The 19,231-nt window shown below is 33.8% G+C and overlaps 4 protein-coding genes across 4 annotated transcripts; 2 read left to right on the top strand and 2 right to left on the bottom strand.

The window, feature by feature from the left end:
* Nucleotides 1–1,624: 1,624 nt before the first annotated feature.
* Nucleotides 1,625–3,595, top strand: PGO_091630 (AP-4 complex subunit mu; the record flags this gene model as incomplete). Its single annotated transcript, XM_028687751.1, has 3 exons — nucleotides 1,625–2,641; nucleotides 2,916–3,104; nucleotides 3,368–3,595. The coding sequence occupies 3 exons, from the start codon at nucleotides 1,625–1,627 to the stop codon at nucleotides 3,593–3,595; spliced, it is 1,434 nt and encodes a 477-aa protein (XP_028543552.1).
* Nucleotides 3,596–5,241: 1,646 nt separating this feature from the next.
* Nucleotides 5,242–8,154, bottom strand: PGO_091640 (ATP-dependent zinc metalloprotease FTSH; the record flags this gene model as incomplete). Its single annotated transcript, XM_028687752.1, has 1 exon — nucleotides 5,242–8,154. The coding sequence occupies one exon, from the start codon at nucleotides 8,152–8,154 to the stop codon at nucleotides 5,242–5,244; it is 2,913 nt and encodes a 970-aa protein (XP_028543553.1).
* A 5,194-nt stretch (nucleotides 8,155–13,348) lies between these two features.
* PGO_091650 (hypothetical protein) lies at nucleotides 13,349–15,601 on the top strand (the record flags this gene model as incomplete). The annotated part of the gene is made up of 1 exon (XM_028687753.1): nucleotides 13,349–15,601. The coding sequence occupies one exon, from the start codon at nucleotides 13,349–13,351 to the stop codon at nucleotides 15,599–15,601; it is 2,253 nt and encodes a 750-aa protein (XP_028543554.1).
* A 1,843-nt stretch (nucleotides 15,602–17,444) lies between these two features.
* Nucleotides 17,445–18,056, bottom strand: PGO_091660 (alternative splicing factor ASF-1; the record flags this gene model as incomplete). Its single annotated transcript, XM_028687754.1, has 1 exon — nucleotides 17,445–18,056. The coding sequence occupies one exon, from the start codon at nucleotides 18,054–18,056 to the stop codon at nucleotides 17,445–17,447; it is 612 nt and encodes a 203-aa protein (XP_028543555.1).
* Between the last annotated feature and the right edge of the window lie 1,175 nt (nucleotides 18,057–19,231).

Here is a 19,231-nt window from a genome sequence, read left to right on the forward strand (position 1 = left end):
CCCTCCCCTCAAGGTTTTTTACACGTATAACAGAATGATCATTCTGTACTCTCCTTCTTCCCACGCAACCGAACAGTAAAACGGTTAAAACATTCCGCTTTGTTTTTGTATTTAAACAATGTTGTTAAATTTTTCCCACAACTAATGAATGTGTGTGTCACCCTGTTGTGTGTTTTTTTTTTTTTTTTTTAAGAAGTTTACATTTTTAGCTGCTTTTTAAGTTGCATTTTTTTTTTTTTTTTTAACTCCAACATGAATGATATTAAAAAGGTTATATATACATAACGTGTAACACGAACTTTAAAAAAGGTGTTCCAACAAGATCATTTGCAAATGAGAAAAAGTGTGAATCATGTCGCAAGAAGGCGCACCCTGAGACGGAAAAGAGAAAAAAAAAAAAAAAAAAAAAAAAATGAAATGATTAAATTTGTGTTGACAGTATATTTATTCTCCCGTACATATAAGCCCGTACATATAAGCCCGTACATATAAGCCCATACATATTCGCCTGTACATATGCATATATTATGAGCGACCGGGCGAGTTGATTGGCAAATATTTGGTAAAACTTGTTTTGAATCCCTGTACCATGCTCCTTATGATGGGGCAGAAAAAAATGTATCAACCATTTTTTTATTTTTTGCTCGTGTTTTTTCTGCACTCTTTATGAGTTCGCTCTTTTCCACCGCGCGTAGCATCTTTTGCATATCACCCAAGTGTTATTTAGTGTGGTAGGCAAGAGATAACACAATTTGAGACTTTCAGAATATTTAATAATCTTTGAGGAAAGCATCCAATGCACATCATCTCATGCTGCTGTGTTTCCCATCATGTATCTTTTGGTTTTTTTTTTTTTTTTTTTTTTTTTTTTTTCCCTTTATTTTCATGAGGCAATATTAAAGGATCGGCTTTTACAAAATAACCACAGTGAATATAATGGAAGGACATAGATAAGCATTTCCTCCCCCTCCCAATATTACCTCAGAAATAATAGTTGGAATTTAGAAATATAAGTCCCTTAACCAAGCCCTTAAGTGACTCCTTAAGGAAGCCCTTAAACTTTGCATAAAATTCCGCAGCTTTTTCCTCACTAGTGAAAAGAAACTTGATGAATCTATACAGTTGATTCTCATTTGTGCAAGATATACATTCCTCCAGAAGGGTTTACATATAAATATGAGAGAAGACGCACCGGTAACCACGTGCATGTACATTTATGTAATACATTTTTGCAGACGTAGTTAATATATTTACCTGGTTCGTGTGTCCCTCCCCCCTCCCCAGTAGAGACGCACTAAGAGGAATGCATCCATCATTCAGATTGTGAATGAGAGTGATAGTGATAATGTGTGTTTTTTTTTTTTTTTTTTTCTTTTTTTTCATTTAAGCATACCATTTGTGATTCCACCAATGATACTTATATCCTTTTAGTTTGTTCTATTGCTTCAGGGATGTGTGTGCTTTCAGCCATGCATGCCACACGGAGACAATCGTATATAGAGATAATCTTGTATAGATATAATCTGTACACATATGCACGTGTATACCTATACATACAGATATACATGTGTATACCTGTACATACACATATGCATGTGTGTATGTGTGCAGCCCTGCAGAAACCATGGTTATATCACAGTTTTACATCCTGTCCCCACGGGGTGACACAATCATAAATAGAGATTTCAGAGGAGACGTGTCAAAAGGGAGCGCAGAATTATTTTTCCGAAATGTTAAGCTACACAAAGGAGATGCACCACCACTGTTTTATTTGAACGGGATACATTTTACATATTTAAAAAATAACAGTTTATATTTTGTTTTTACTTCTGTGTTTAACATATCCCCAAGTTACTTAATGGAGTTGTTATATCGAGTAATGAAAATATTAAAAGATTTTTGTGGACAAATAAACGAAGAAGTAATTCGGCATAATTTTATTTTAGTTTATGAAATTATTGATGAGGTTATTGATTATGGGTATATACAGAATAGCAACACAGAATGTATACGTAATTTGATTCACAACGAGATAAGTACAACCCCAAGTGGAGGTAATTTTTCTTCATCTTCTTCTTCTACTGGTAGTGGCAGTAGCAGTTGTGTTACTGGTGGAAGTGTTGCAAGTGCTGTTGGAAATTCAGTTGGTAATAGTATAACAAGTATTAGCAACAGTACAAAAAAATTGGCAAATTTTTCTAATTTTACCATGAAAAATCCAAATACATTACCATCCAATGCTTCTCAGAAGCCGATCCAAATAAATGATAAGAAGAATGAAATTTTTATTGATATTGTTGAGAAAATTAATTTAATCATGAATTGTAAAGGTGAAATCATATATTCATATATCGATGGGGTTATTCAGATTAAGTCTTATCTCCTTGGAAATCCATATATTAAAATAGCACTAAATGATGACTTGTATATTAAAAATATACACACAGATAATACCAAGAATGTTATAATTGATGATTGTAATTTTAATCATTTAGTTAATTTGTCTCAGTTTGAACGAGAAAAAATTCTCTCTCTATATCAGCCCGATGGCGAATGTATACTCATGAATTATCGCATAAACAATAACTTCAAGGCTCCCTTTCGTCCCTATGCTAGTCTCTCCTATCGTCCTAACCACACGGTATGATTTCAAATCGGGATTACTCCACGCTTTGCGTGTACGTCTGCATCACGCTTACATCTGGCAGACCCGTGCATCTATACCTACTCATACATTTAGCAGACGCGTGTATCTCTATACCTACTCATACATCTAGCAGACCCGTGCATCTATACCTACTCATACATCTAACAGACTCGTGTATCTCTATACCTACTCATACATCTAGCAGACCCGTGCATCTATACCTACACATACATAAACCCGACTCGCGCATCTATACCTACTAACACAGGTGGAGCTCTTCATTCGAATAAGACTGGATATCCCATCACAGTACACCTGCACGAATGTATTCGTGAACTGCAATCTGTGCAAGCACATAAGCAATGTGCATTTGGATTTGAACACAAGCTCAGAACTCTTCTCGGCACAGTACATAGCAAATGAGAACAAGTTGCTTTGGACCATAAAGAAATTCAAGGTGAGGAATAAAGTTCAGCACATACGTGTGGAATCGTGCCTATGTAAATCGTGGGTGTCTTAGTGTGCATCTGTCTTTACGCATCGGTCCTTACGCATCTGTCTTTACGCATCGGTCCTTACGCATCTGTCTTTACGCATCTGTCTTTATGCATCTGTCCTTACGCATCTGTCCTTACGCATCTGTCCTTACGCATCTGCCATTGTGCATGCGGGTCTAGGCGTACACTACACGAGTCCACCATTCCCACCACCACACCACAGGGAGAGAAGGAATACAGCATACGTTCCAAAATAACCCTGAACCCAGGATACACATTCTCCAAACGAGACTTTGGCCCAATTTACATAATGTTCGAAATACCTATGTTTAACCTGTCCAAATTGAGAATCAAATACCTAAGAATTATTGAGAATTACCAATCCAGCAACACACACAGGTGGGTGAGATACATCACACAGTCATCGTCCTACGTGTACAGGTTGAACTGATTTGCAGATGGAATGTGGCACATGGGGGAGAAGCGGGAGAATCACTAAGTAATAGTTAGCATGGCTCCTCTGGTCAAGTGCTGGAACCCTATTTATAATCAAAGTAATAGATATATATATGTATGTATATGTATGTATAGATAGATATGCATTGAATGCAGCGACTGCCCATGCAGACATAACGATTTGTAAAGAAAGGATTATTAATAACCTCCTCACATGTGTGGGCTTTTTTTGTTTATACGTATAACCAAATGGGTGAAGCTCAGAGTTGGAGAACAGTTGGGGGGTATTGGACACAACACGATGCAGTTATTACAGAAGATGCGGTAATTTTTTTTTCTCTTTTTTTTTTTTTTTTGTTCATATTTCTTCCCCACGAGATTATTATTCTGTTGAGAACGTTCCATATTTTTCTGCCATTCAGTTGGAAGTCCTTTACATTTTTTTTTTTTTTTTTTTTTTTTTTTTTTCATTCTTATTACGACCCTCCTGCGACCCCTCTACAATTGGTACGTATCCAGAATTAATTTTTTTTTTTGAAAGGAAAGCAAAATTAAGCATATAGATTTCTCACTGACATATGTGTGCATCCGTGTCCATATTAATGTAAATTTCTAATACATGCTCAGCACTTAACTCAATAAATACATATTTAAGAGACTATATATATATACACTGATTTGATGCCATAAGTATTTGTATAAATAAAGATACACGATTTTTATTTTTTTTTTTAAAAAAAACTTCACAACTGTTAACTTTAATAAAAAAAAAAAAAAAAAAAAAAAAAAAAAAAAAAAAAAATTTTCATACACACGGAGAGGTGGAAAAAGCTCAATGGTTCGGATGAAGGTTACAAAATATAATACTTTTTTGTTCTCTTTTTTGGAGTCAGTTAAAATGAGGATTATTATATATCATATAATACATATCAAGATGGAGTGGGTAAAATGAAATAGAAGAATATATGTCAGCTCCAGCACAGGTGATAAGGTACTTTTACTTTGTAAGTTTTCCATGTTTATTTTTTGATGGCTTAGAAATTTCTAGTCTCGCACACCCCCTTTAACATACTTGGAATGGAAATAGGAATGGGAATGGCGAACATTTCTACAATCTGTTCATTTATATTTTTTTTCCTCTCACCACGTACAATTCACGTTTCCTCTACTGGTTCAGTGCACGCTTTATATAAGTGCATATATAAACACGATGTGTAAACTTAGAAGGGAGGTCAACACCCAACTCCCTACACACACACACACACACACACGTGGCACATTTAATTGGTGGATATAACCAAACGTGGAAATATGCTCATGGAACCATGTAAATATAAGCATATATACACATATGTATGAACATGCACTCACATGTAAATACACACTTCTCACAGATTCTTCCCCATTTCCACCCCTCGGGATCTCATATCAATGAATGTCGATAATCTTTCTCATAATATTTCATCACAAAAAAAAAAAAATTACTTAATAAAATATTTATTTGGCCTATCTCATCATGTCGTGCGCCAGTGTGAGAAATTTTAATTGCACTTCCCTCCCTTTTCCATCTTCCAAATTTTTTTGGCCATTCTCTTCGGGATTCTTTTTCGCCCAACATCAACCTGCTTTGTTTTTGGTCTTCTATGAATTTTTCATTTTCTTCACAGAATTTTTCTGTGCTTCTTCTACTGTTGCATCTTTCCTGCTTTTGGAAGGGTCTGTGGAGAGGCCTGTGGAGTGGTCTGGTGCATTGTGTTTCGTCGATTGCTCCTGCCCCGATGTCATATTCCCGTGGGATAACAATGCCTGTGATTCCTGAACAAGTTTGTAGGGGTTCGCTTTGACATACTTCTCATAATTGGACTTGACAGGGTATGGACGTTCTCCAACACATTGAACTATGTCGTGATAAGAAATGGTTTCTTTTTGGAAAAGAAGATTTGCAAGATTATGAACATGCTTTTCATTTTTGAGTAGAATTGATTTGACGCGATTGTACTGCATTTCAATTAGAGATCGAACTTCATTATCTATCAGATGTGCTAGACATTCAGAATGTGGTCTATAGAAACTGTATTCGCTCGATGAGTTGGACTGAAAAGAAACGAGTCCTACTTCACTGTTCATTCCATATTGTGATACATAAGAATATGATAATTGTGTAACTTTATTTAAATCATCGATAGCACCAGTTGTTATTTTACCAATAAATAATTCTTCTGCTGCTCGACCACCTAAAATAACTGCAAGTTTGTCTAAAATTGCATCTCTCGAGAAAAGCATTATTTCTTCTGTAAGATGTTGTGAATAACCAAGAGCACCATTATTTCTTGGAATTATTGAAACTTTCAAAACTGGATCAGCAAATTCAAGGAACCATCCAATTAATGCATGTCCAGTTTCATGATATGATATAATTTTTTTCTCTAGGGGAGATATAAGTGAAGAACATTTGGGCAATCCACCAATAACTCTTTCGATGGCTAGTTCAAAATCTTTTACTTCTATTCCAACCATATTTGATCTTCTAGCACATTGAATAGCACCTTCATTTACTACATTAGCAATGTCTGCCCCAACAAAACCAGGAGTTAAAGATGCTAAAAGATAACTTACATTTTGTATATCTAAAGAATGATGTAATTTTAAATTTTTTAAATGCACTTGAAATATTTCTGATCTTTCTTTAATATCAGGTTTACTAATATTTACAATTCTATCAAATCTTCCTGGTCTTGTAATAGCTGGATCTAGAATATCAAGCCGATTTGTACCTGCTAAGACTATTACTTTATCGTTAGAAGTATGAAATCCATCCATTTCTACCAACATTTGATTTAATGTATTTTCCCTCTCATCATTTCCACCTCCTGCAAATCCACCTTTCGATCTCTTCCTACCAACAGCATCAATTTCATCAATGAATATAATTGAAGGTGCATGTTTCCTAGCTTGTGCAAATAATTCTCTTACTCTTGAAGGTCCAATACCAACAAAAACTTCAATAAAATCACTTCCGCTTATGTTAAAAAAAGGAACGTTGGCTTCTCCAGCTACAGCTTTCGCTAATAAAGTTTTTCCTGTCCCTGGTGCACCACAGAGAAGTGCACCTTTTGGCATTTTTGCACCCAAAGTTTCATATTTGGATGGATTTTTTAAAAAGTCTACAAATTCCATTATTTCCTCTTTTGCTTGTTTCATTCCTGCTACACTTGAAAATTTGACATTTGTTTTTAAACTATTTTTATTTATAGGATTTACTTTATTAAATTTAAAAAGTTTATCCATACCACTGTTAGCTACATTTTTCAATGTTATTTTTTGAAATATAAAAATGAGTAATAAAAAGAAAAGAATGCTTGGTATATAGCTTTTTATTTCATCTAATACATTGGTTTCATTTGTGTATTGTACTTCTATCATTTCTTCTCTTCTAATGTTCATTTCTTTTTGCACAAGTTCTACTTTTCTTTCAAATGTGTCGCTATTTCCTACTCTAAAACTTACATACTTTTGGTGATATCTGTTCATTCCATGTATGTTTAAATATACCTTTACATAGTCTTTATTTATTAATTTTATTTTTTCTACATATCCTTTTGATAAATAATTCAGAAAAAAATCATTCTGTGTAATCTCATTGTGTAAGCTATTTGCATCCACAAAGAGGAAAAAAAATAAAAGGAATATAAAAAAAAATAAAAAAAAATAATTATCAAATCTTTTATTATTCTTTTCATCATCTGGTTTGAATGAATTCGACGAAGACTGCGAAGATGATGATGATCCTGGATTTTTCTTCTTTTCACATTTCTCAAAGTTTTCAAATCCTTTTGGTACTTTCGAAAAGTACATTTTAATCAATTTTTCCAATTTTATTCCATTTTCTTTAAAACAAATTGATATTTTCGAATCACATGCATATCTTCTAACGGTGCTGAATGCACTTGTCATTGGTCGAATATATCCATTCCTAATCCGTCCATCGTATTGATTTCCAATCCAGATGTTATTGCTTATCCTTGGGAAATCCATTTCTCCTCTATTCACAATTCTATGGGTACATTTGTCCTTATAATGAAAACATGATTGACATGTGCTTTTTTTTCCTCTACTCTGTTTCTTCTTCATCCCACGATATTCTTGCATCTTTCTCTGTAACAAGGATCGAACACATTCTTCTAACTTTGAAAATTCTTCTTTTTTCAAGCCTTCATTGCGGTAGAAAGCCTTTGCATACTTTTTCAAAATGTGCATCACGTGTCGACATTCCCTACGATTCCCACCGCTTGAGATGATTCCATCAGTTGCGGTTCCTACATCTGTTGTCATGAGTCCACCTCTTGAGATGGTTCTGCTTCGAACTGGTTGAAGGTCTTTCTCAACTGCTCTCCCCACTACTTTATCAAATTTGTTCATATTTAAAAGTGATCCAAAGTATTTTCGAGGGTCTAGTAACTCTCCAATTATTTCCATCTTGTCAAAGGGTGACCCATTTGTTCCATTGTTGGAAAAGATCCTTTTTGTTTTTATGAACATGTGCGATTTTTTCATTTTAAATTATTCTACTCTGCAGAGGTGGAAGCAGCGATGGAAGCAGGGATAACTATATATGTATATATATATATATATATATATATATATATATATATATATAAGTAGTTTATCCACAGTATGGTGAGTTCCTCTTTTTTCTGCTGCTTCTTCTCTTCACGTGACATGCTATACACGTGGTACTTATTTTTAAGTTCTATCTCCAACGTTTTTTGTCACATTTCTAGTGTCGTAAAAAATGTGCTTATCGAATGGGGGAGGGTAGTAAATATAGCACTAACAAAGGAATCCCGTCCATGCGATTAACCACAACTTTTACTTTCACTTTTTCTTGCACTTCTTTCACTTCTTCTTTCGCTATCTTTTCTCCTCTGAGTGCTGCTTTCTGTGTTCATGCGATTTTCCCCTTCAGCTTTTATGTGCATACAGAAAGGTGTGAAAAGATGGATATGTAGAAAAATAGTTTTATACCACTAAAGCACGGATAATGCAATGTCACTATGTTTTTTCATATATCTTAACAGATGTGTATGAATGTGAAAATACATTCAATAGCACTGAAAATGTGAAATTGCCTTGATGATATATATGCAACATACAATAGGGATATCACTTCGAATATTCAGTTATATATGCCCAATTGTTTTTTTTTTTTTTTTTTTTTTACATCTCCGGGAGGGATAGAATCATTTACATGCATATATGTACATGTACATATGTTTTTGTGTTTCAATTTATGTATAAATGTAATATCTTGTGGTTATATAACAATATAATCCAGCGAATATGCAAAACTGCAGCATACCCGAGGGGCGGACAAATATGTAATATAACGTTGTCCTATACATGATCTTTGCTCAAAGTGGTATATCGTCTGATTCGTCATACGAAACAGGAATACACAAAAGCAGATGATGTGATACTTAAGGAAAGAAAGATAAGGTGACAAAAGTAGATGAAAAAAAAAAAAAATAAGTCATGTGAAACACAATTAAGTGGGTTCTAATTTTTTTTTGGAGGTATAATTTAGGGAAGGGAGAGGAGAGTATTGAAAAGTCCAATACAAATGTCTTCCTGATGGACGACAAAAAATTTCTTGTGTGTGAAACGAATATAAACGAAATTATCATTTCTAAAAAAAAAAATAATATGAACTGAGAATCGTGCCGACAAGTCAGTGTATATACGTTGAAAGGCAGAACTGTGAGATATTTTTTTTTTTTTTTTTTTTTTTTTCACAAGCCCAAGAAAAAAAACTGTTTATAGTTAGCACTTCTACTTCCTCTACATTCCAACGTATACACTATCATTGTGGTATGTATGTGATATTTATTATAGGTTAATAGAGGTAGATACTAGAAGTTAAGCGTTCAAGATTTTATTTCTGGGTCACGGGGAAGAAAAAGAGAAAGAGTGGAAAAATGAAGATGCAAAAATGAAGATGCAAAAATGAAGATGCAAAAATGAAGATGCAAAAATGAAGATGCAAAAATGAAGAGGTAAACATAAGGGGGCAAAAATGAAGAGGTAAACATAAGGGGGCAAAAATGAAGAGGTAAACATAAGGGGGCAAAAATAAGGGGGCAAAAATAAGGGGGCAAAAATAAGGGGGCAAAAATAAGGGGGCAAAAATAAGGGGGCAAAAATAAGGGGGCAAAAATAAGGAGGGAAAAAAAAAATAAAGTGAAAAAGCTGCACGTTTACGCTGCCATTGTTCTGCCGCTTGGCTTTTCTTTCATGAATATAATAAAAATGGCTTCACCCATTTTGTAAATTCTCAAATATCATTTTTAATTTGTTCATGGATATATATATATATGCCTCTTCGCGTGATGGTGATGAAACTGTGTGTTGTACATATCATCCAAGAAAAAAAATAAACAATTTTTTTTTTTTTATTTCCTTTCAGGTGCAGATTTTGTGTGAAGAAATTTACATATCAATTTTTTTTTTTTTTTTTTTTTTTTTTGTACTCACATTATACTCATCCTTTGTTGCCCCCTCACCCACCACACCACCTATTTATGTTGACAAGAAAAATAAGGACCTATTTTTACTATTACTTTATATACACTTACATATTTACATATCTGGCAAAGCAAATGAGAAGAAAAAAAGGAGGAAAAAAAAAAAAAAAAAAAATACTTATTTTTGGTGACAGATGAATGTACATGTTATTTTATTTCATTTAATTTTTATTTTTATTTTATTTTTTTTTAAATGGAAACAGGAAGAGCACTTCAAAACGGTCATTTTCCCATGAAGTATAAAACCCTGTATACAAATGAATAAACAATAGTTTCATTTGCTTTTTTTTTTTTTTTTTGCTACATATGTGCGTGTCCATTTCTGAAATCCCGTTGAACAAAAAATGGTTATGAAATAAAGCACATTTCATCATATGCTTTGTATTTCTCACATATTCTAGGTATCTTTTTTTCTGAACTATGTAAAAAAAAAAAAAAAAAAAGTACACTACAAATTTTTTTTTTTTTTTTTTTTTTTTTTTTTGCCTATGGTTAATCCTCCAGTTGTTAACAAAATATGAAATTAGAGTATTGGTTGAAAAATACTTGAGGTTTTTAAAAAGGTCCTTTTAAATAAAGAAAGATGGGGCACAAGTGCATATACATAAATAGACAGTTCTGCATTCGATCTGACGCATGTACGTTATTTGAGAGACACATAAATCGATAGAGAAAATATGCCAACTGTTACGTATCAAAATATATATGTATAGATAGGTAGATGTAGACGGATGTAGATAGATGTAGAAGGTTGTAGACGGATGTAGACGGATGTAGATAGATGTAGATAGATGTAGATAGATGTAGAAGGTTGTAGACGGATGTACAAATGAGTTTTCCGCACATGATGTCCTAGAAACAGTGGAGCGTTTCCCAGGATTGGCAAACGCGTACCTTTATGAGTTCACCTCATGAGTTCCCTACGCCCCTGTCCCTTTTTATTCCACCGTGCTAAGGTCCAATTGTAAAATTCACTGTATCATCATAATCGCCATATTTACTGATGATAAAGTTTCAGCTGATGATGGTGCTACTGCTGGTGGTGGTGGCAACGAAATAATATAATAATTCATACAGGATCGCACATGAAAAGAGATATGTGTTTATCTAACACATGGGGTGTACAGTGTTAGGAGTTGCTTATATACACACATGCACATGTGCATGGAACTACAACAACATTCAATACTGCTGCCTGTTTACTCATGTGAGAAATGTAGTATCACAACGGAAGGTTTTCTCAGCAGGAATGGAAAGGGATACATTCTCATTGCTGTATGCATAACCAAGTCTGTATCCATACACATATATATAGGCACACAAGAATGTTAACATGTGTATGTAACAAGCTCATATATATGTAGCACGTGCATGTATAATAAGTACACATATACATGTTTACATTCGTGAGCCTACACATGTGTGAATGGTCGCAGATTTTCATTTTCCCTTTTTTCGCTTTTTTGACGTATTTTCGTGTGAGTGCGGGGTTGTCATAAAAATGTGGGGAAAAAATGGCTGACTTGATTTTTATTTTCAGTTTTATTTTCAGCTTTATTTTCAGTTTTATTTTCAGCTTTATTTTCAGTTTTATTTTCAGCTTTATTTTCAGTTTTATTTTCAGCTTTATTTTCAGTTTTATTTTCAGCTTTATTTTCAGTTTTATTTTCAGCTTTATTTTCAGTTTTATTTTCAGCTTTATTTTCATTTTCAGCTTTATTTTCAGCTTTATTTTTAGTCTTACTTTTTTTTTATTATTTTTTTTCCGTCGCACCTTTATTTCACCCTCGCTTGGTTTTTTTTGTTTTTTCTTCTTTAACGTTTAAGTAGAAGACTGAAACATACTTGACCCCCAGATGCCTTAACTGTTGCATTTCCTTTCAGCCTATTTGCAAATGTAGTGTTTGTCCATCAATCCTACACCTCTCTCCCCTAAAAAAAAAAAAAAAAAAAAAAAAAAAACCACTTCAATTTTCACGCATGTATTTGCTGGTGTGAGTTTTTACAATAACAAAGAAATTTGCGATTTGGCGAAATGTGTGAAGCAGAAGCAGACTGCTTTTATTTTTGGTTTACTCTTCATTGTTCATTGTTTATGGTTTACTGTTCATGGTTCATTATTTATTTTTTTTTGTTTTTTTCCACCTCTTTTTCCCTTTCATTTTCCCTTTTATTTCTCCCCATTTTTTTCTTCTTTTCCTTCTGCTTTTTTTCCTTAATCTCTTTTAAATCAACACACATTTAGTAAAACTTTGCAGCATTTTTTTTTTTTTTTTCGTTTCGCCTGTTTTATTTTGTTTTACTTGATTTATTAAGCTCTTTTTATCTCCACCAGATTATTTTCAGCTCACTCTCAGGTTATTCACTTTATTAATATTCATTCCATTTGTGCAGTCCTCCCCCCCCTTCCTCTTTCATTCCATTCAATTCGATTTAGTTTTTTTTTTTTTTTTTTTTTTTTCACTATCTCCTTGGACTTTGCTTATTTTTAGAATAAATACTACTGTTTCGCACTTATTCTTCCACTCCTCTTACCCCATTTTTGATGAATAAATTATAAGCACACACACATATGGATGTGCAACAGATCGCGAATGCAAATAATGCACACATACTTGTGTTTTTATATATCTCCAGACAGAGTTCGTACATGTTAAATTGTTCCTTACCAACACATGTATAAAAATAGTTTTATTCTTTGTAAAATGTGTGATTTAAACAATTCTTTTTCTCTTGTGTCAATTACATGATCACATAATGTGATCATCTGTATGTCTTTCTGTCTATCCCTCTCTCCCCTATCACTATCCCCTATCACTATCTCCCCTTATCTCATTCTTTTTTTTTTTTTGTACTTTTTTCAAACTTTGAGAATACAAAGAAAAGGTCATTCATCCACCCAGCGTTAAACACTCACCTAATATTTCCATGTTGTGTGTGAGAGGAAAATCCATTCATAAGTGTGTGATAATTATGTTGATAGTGCAAAGAAAGAAAAGTAGAGATTGACAGTGTCCATTTTACTCTAATTGGAAGAAGGTGTACCACTTTCGAAGAACATTATATTCATTTCTACTTTTGGACACCACTACTGTATCACAATCGTACGAAAAAAAAAAAAAATAAAATAAAATAATTTCCCTCCCTTCCCAAACGTCATACTTGCAATGGAGAAAAAACGAATGGAAAATAAAAATTTGGTGAAAAATAAGAGAAATAATTATGAAATGCCATTGTATGGAGCGGGAAATAATTTGAAAGAATCAAATGTGTCAAGTGGGCCCAAGGGGTCAAACAGATCCAATGAAAAAAATTCGGGACAAGTAGAAAACGCAATAGGAATAACGAGTATCAGAAATCTTAGCAATATGATAAGTCCAGATGACATGTATAATGAAATAATATGTAACGACATTCAGTATGGAATAAACAAAAATGAATGTAACGGGGTTATCTATGTGAATGATAAGCAATATGAAAGGATATTAAAAAGAAGATTGAGGAAAATGAAACAAGATATTGAAAGAAATAGAAAAGTTCGTGTATATATTGCTATACAGAAAAAATCATTTCTAAGTATGCACACATTTCATAATAATAACATGAACACGTCTTTGTATAATTATGATCTGAATATAAATGAACCATTTTATAAGACGAATAACACAAATTTGAACGTAGTTCCAACAGGAGTGGTAGTATCCGGATCGATATCAAATGGTACTACTCCACATTTTCTCAATGGAAATGCGAACAATAATTATATGGCACTGTATGAAAATATGAAAACGATATTTGATATGAATCTAGAGAAAGATGATGACAAGAGAAGTAGCGTCAGTCGGAACCAGTACACACAAAGGAATACCAACAACCTTAACATGGAGGAAGATTACAAGAAATACATAAATGCATGTGCGTTGACTAATATGGGGAATGGAAAAATCGTGTCAAGTATGACCACTTCCCACAATGTAGACAGCATGAACACTGCGAGTAGCATGAATAACATGAGCTATATGAATCACGTAAGCAGTACAAGCAACACAAACAACATGAACAACATGCACAGCGTGAACAACATGCACAACGTGAACAACATGCACAGCGTGAGTAACGTGAACAGCGTGAATAACATGAACAACGTGAATAACATGAACAATGTGCATAGCTTGAATAACGTGAATGGCGTGAATGGCGTGAATAGCGTGAATAGCGTGAACAACATGCATAACTTGAATAGCGTGAACAACATGCACAACTTGAAAACTATGCACAACACACACAACATGCACAACCGGCAGAACCGGCAGAACATGTACAACGCGCACAACACACATAACATGCACAATGCTCACAACACACAGAACACGCATAACATCACAAACAGCGAGAACATTCAGAACAGCCCGAACCATGGAGAGAATCTCAGCATTACTGTGGAAAATTATAACGAAATGGACGATACAAACCAAATTAATAACTTAACTAATTTTTCAAACTTTTCAAATTTATCCAATTTGTCGAATTTATCGAATTTGTCCAATTTGTCCAATTTGTCCAATTTATCTAATTTCGCCAATTTGTCCAACATATCCAATTTGGCTAGCTTGGCCGATTTGGCGAATCTGACTGGTTTGGCCCACCTCACAGATTTAGCTAGTCTGGCTAATTTGACACATCTGAACAACTTGGATAGTACAGAAAATCCGGAAAATACTGAGAATATGGATCGGATAGATGAAATGGGAAATCTTAAGGACATGCATATGGACACCTTGAATATGAGAAATTTGAGCGGCGTTAACAATATGAATCAAATAAGTCATGTGAATCACATTGACAACGTTAATAGCATGGGTCATATAAGCCATATGAACCACATGAGCAATGTTAGCGGCCCGAATCGGGTTAGCGACGTGAACCGGGTTAGCGACATGAACAGGGTTAGCGACATGAACTGGGTTAGCAATATGAATCGGGTTAGCGACATGAACCGGGTTAGCGACATGAACCGGGTTAGCGACATGAACCGGGTTAGCGAAATGAACAGGGTTAGCGATATGAACAGAGTTAGAGATATGAACAGTGCTAGCGATTTGAACAATGGTAATGACATGAACCATATGAGTCACATGAACAACATGAATAACGGAAGCAACATGAACCATTTGAGCCACATGAACCAACTGAATCAGCTGAATCAACTGAATCAACTGAATCACATGAACCAATTGAATCACATGGACCAATTGAATCACATGGACCAATTGAATCACATGGACCAATTGAATCACATGGATCAATTGAATCACATGGACCAGTTGAATCACATAAACAACGTTAACAGTTCAGGCAATATGAACAATTTTTGCAATGCCCTGGGCGGCAATTTCCAATATGGTCTATACGATGACTAGCATATATTTGCCTGTCCGATGTTGTAAGAGGGTAATCACTCTTTGTTGGAAAGGAAAAATCACACGTTAAAATGTAAGCTACGTATAGATGATATTTTGCTAATATTCTGCTAATAACTCGTTTTTTTGTCTGATATACTGTCTGATTTTCTGTCGAATTTGCTGTCTGATTTTTTTTTTTTTTTTTTTTTTTTTTTTTTTCCCTTTGACATTTTTGCCAATTTATGGGTTACTCCAACAAGTATGTGTGTTACGTTGCTACACAGCACAAATTGTCTCCTGATTTTTTTTTTTTTTTTTTTTTTAATTTTGCTTTTATGATTACATGAAGAGAAAAAAAAAAAAAAAAGAAAAAAAGAAAAGGCAATTAAGTGCCATTCAAATGTTCCTTTTCAATGTATGGATATACATGTATACACTCGGGCACTCACACTTGTGATCGTGCACATTTTTTTTTTTTTTTTTAAATTGTATGCATGTGATATCCCGGATTACAATTTGACAACTCCTTTCACTCTTTTCGCCCGTCTCGCATTAAGATATATATAAAAACCAGAATATGTGAAAAAGCTGTAGACAGACACAAACACACACAAACACTTTGCTTTGGTTCGCGTTGCACATATATATATGCGAGTAAATTTCCCCCTTTAGTCCCACTTCATTTCAACAATTTTTGACACGCAACAGAAGTAACTTTCATGGTAACAACTACATACCTATTTGGTGGATTTCCATTTAATTTCGAGAAAAATCTAAAAACTGTGCATATACTTTGATATGTCTAAGATATGGTTACGTTTTCTTTTCGAAAGGTTATTTTTTTAAAATGTGGTTATTAAACAAAAAAAGAGAAAGAAGTAGAAAGGCAGCGGAAAAAGAAGTAAAAAAGGTAAGCGCAAATGAAAACAAAAATGAAAAGGGAAGAGGCGAACTTTAAAAAAATACGCCGCAATCAACGCTTGGCATATTCACATGTTTAAACCAATTTTGCATGAACATGCATAAAAAAAAAGGGGAAAAACTAACAAAATAAAAAAACTGAGAGTGAAACAGAATAGCTAAACAAACAAAACAAAGAAAGCTAAAACTAAAAAGTGCGATATTTTTTTTTTTTTTTTTTTTTTTTTTTTTTTTCTGTACGTACAGGGAAAATTACGTGATTTATATATACAAACATGGATATTTTTTTCTCACATCTTTTCGCTGCATATTTTTAATATGCACATATTGGAAAAAGCTGAATGAAATGCGAATAAGGAATAAATACATAGTAGGCCAAACTTAGGAAGACATAAAATGTTTTAATTATATACGGAAAAATGGAAGGTCATGAATTCATAAATTATTGTACATCAAACATATAATAGTAAAGTCTAGTTTCTGAAAATGTCCAAATAGTGAAGAAGTGCAACAAATCGAACTGTTAAAACGGATAAACGTTCAAAATGGAGGGGCTTTTTTTTTTTTTTTTTTTTTTTGACATCTCAATCTGGTGACAGCTCCTGATGCGTGGTGTATGTTTCCTTTTTTCTTTTGCTTCAGATGGGAAATGTGTGAGCTCTGCCTATCCCCACTGTTTTACATCCATCCATGGCACTAGACAACTGCAAAGGCACATTTTTTTCTGTTTATTCTGCTTCTTTGAGGGAATATTCACACCTGCGTCATTACTCTCATATACCCCCTCTCTTGGTCTGTTCTGTGTTGCTAAAAAAAAAAAAAAAAAAAAAAACTTCCTGTTCTTTTTTTTGCCTCCTCTGGGTGGCATTGCAAGACTAAAATGAACCATTCGTTGTTTGGAGAATTGTAAGGTACAAAACCTTATCATCAGAGCCGAGTTTCATACGTGCATGAAGGTACGTGATGGTATATGAAGAGGCATATCATCCGCATCTGAATCATCAAATGGTAAGTCCTTAATAACCCTAACGTAAACCTTTCTCCTTGAATTGTAAGCAATTCTATCTAGAGTGTTAACGGCCCTTAGCATACCTTCTTTGTTTTCAAACTCAGCAATAGTAATTCCATTTTCAAAATGAGTGTATATAACTTTACCAGCTTTTGTCAAAAATGTTTTAACTGAACCTAAATGAATTTTTTTGGGGAAATTTTTTACTACAACTCTATATTTTGATCTGTTCTTCAAGGTGCGAATCCCATTCACGTCGGTTCCTAATTCACCATCTTTGTTGTTCTTATCAATACTATACTCTACCTTTAGCATGTATCCTTTAAGCCTTTGTCCATTTCTTTTTAATATTGTCTTTTCTGCACTTTGGTAATCTTCATACTCAATAAATGCATAATTCGTTCCATTGCTGTTGCGATTATATTTTATATCGATTTCTTTGATTTTCCCTTGTTCTTCAAACGTTTTTTTTATTTCTTCTTTACTCATAGATCCTGGGATGTTTCCTACGTATATTCTATTTCCTTTCTTTCGAATTTTCATTTTGTTCAATTTTCGTGTGCTCACGTATAAAAAAAAAAGTGGTGCGTTAGGGGAAGTTCCTACTTTACTGTGCAGTTAGTACAGTATGTCTATTTTGTGCTCATGCATTTCACTCGTTACATCTAATCGAATTCGAAACAATGAATCTTAAAAGATGTAGCAGATCTTGATGAGGGAGGTACAGCGGTAAGGTGGTAGAAAGAGAGAAAGATAGAAGGGATGGGGGTTGGGGGTAGGCGTTAATCCAAGAAGCTGCTTTTCTACCTGTTCAAACAAAGTTGTAGGAAAAAGCAAGGTCGTATTATATAATCACTTCAATAAAATTCGAAACACTAATATATGCAGGTAGTCCCCAATAAATTTTAGCATACTTCTGTTCATAAATTATACATTGAAAAAAAATTTGTTGCTTATCCGCTTCTCCTTTTATGCAGGTTTTTAGTGTAATGCGTAAGCGAAGAACACGATGGCTGAAAGGTACATAGTTGGTTTTTTTTTTTGTCACTAATTATTTTGTCACAAATTATTTTTCGACTAATTATTTTGCCACTAATTATTTTGCCACTAATTATTTTGCCACTAATTATTTTGCCACTAATTATATATTTCTTATTATTATTGCTATCGTCATTGTTTTGTTATGGTGGTTATTTTGTTGCTATTTTTCTTTTACTCTCATCATTAATATTATTACTATTGCTATTATTTTGCTTCTTATTATTTTGCCATTCTCCAACTCACCCCAATATATGAGTTGTCGGTTTACTACCACCTTGCAGCTTTAGGTTCTTTTTTTTTTAAATTTATATTTTTGTGTCGTTTCGATTTTCAAAGTTTCAGAGTAGAGGGGAGGGAGGTTAGAAAAAAAGCAGGTCCCTACATATTCGGTGCCTTTTCTAATTCACTATCCCGTGGTAAAAAAAAAAAAAAAAAAAAAAAAAAAAAAAAAAAAAATCTCTGTTGGCTCTTCGTCCCATTGCCCAATCTCCCGTCGTCGCCTAACGTGTCGTTTGCAGAGGAAAAATATTATGCAACATGATTTTTTTTGCAAACGTATGAAATTAAGGAATCCCTGAAATTTTCTGCGACTTTGCAAAATTGTCCTTTCTCGCCTTTTCCCAGCATGGACACACAAGCATAAAAAAATGGTAGTAGATATTTATTAGTTATATATA

The sequence above is a fragment of the Plasmodium gonderi genome (genome assembly GCF_002157705.1).
Source record: "Plasmodium gonderi DNA, contig: Chr09, whole genome shotgun sequence".
In the NCBI taxonomy this organism is placed as follows: domain Eukaryota; phylum Apicomplexa; class Aconoidasida; order Haemosporida; family Plasmodiidae; genus Plasmodium; species Plasmodium gonderi.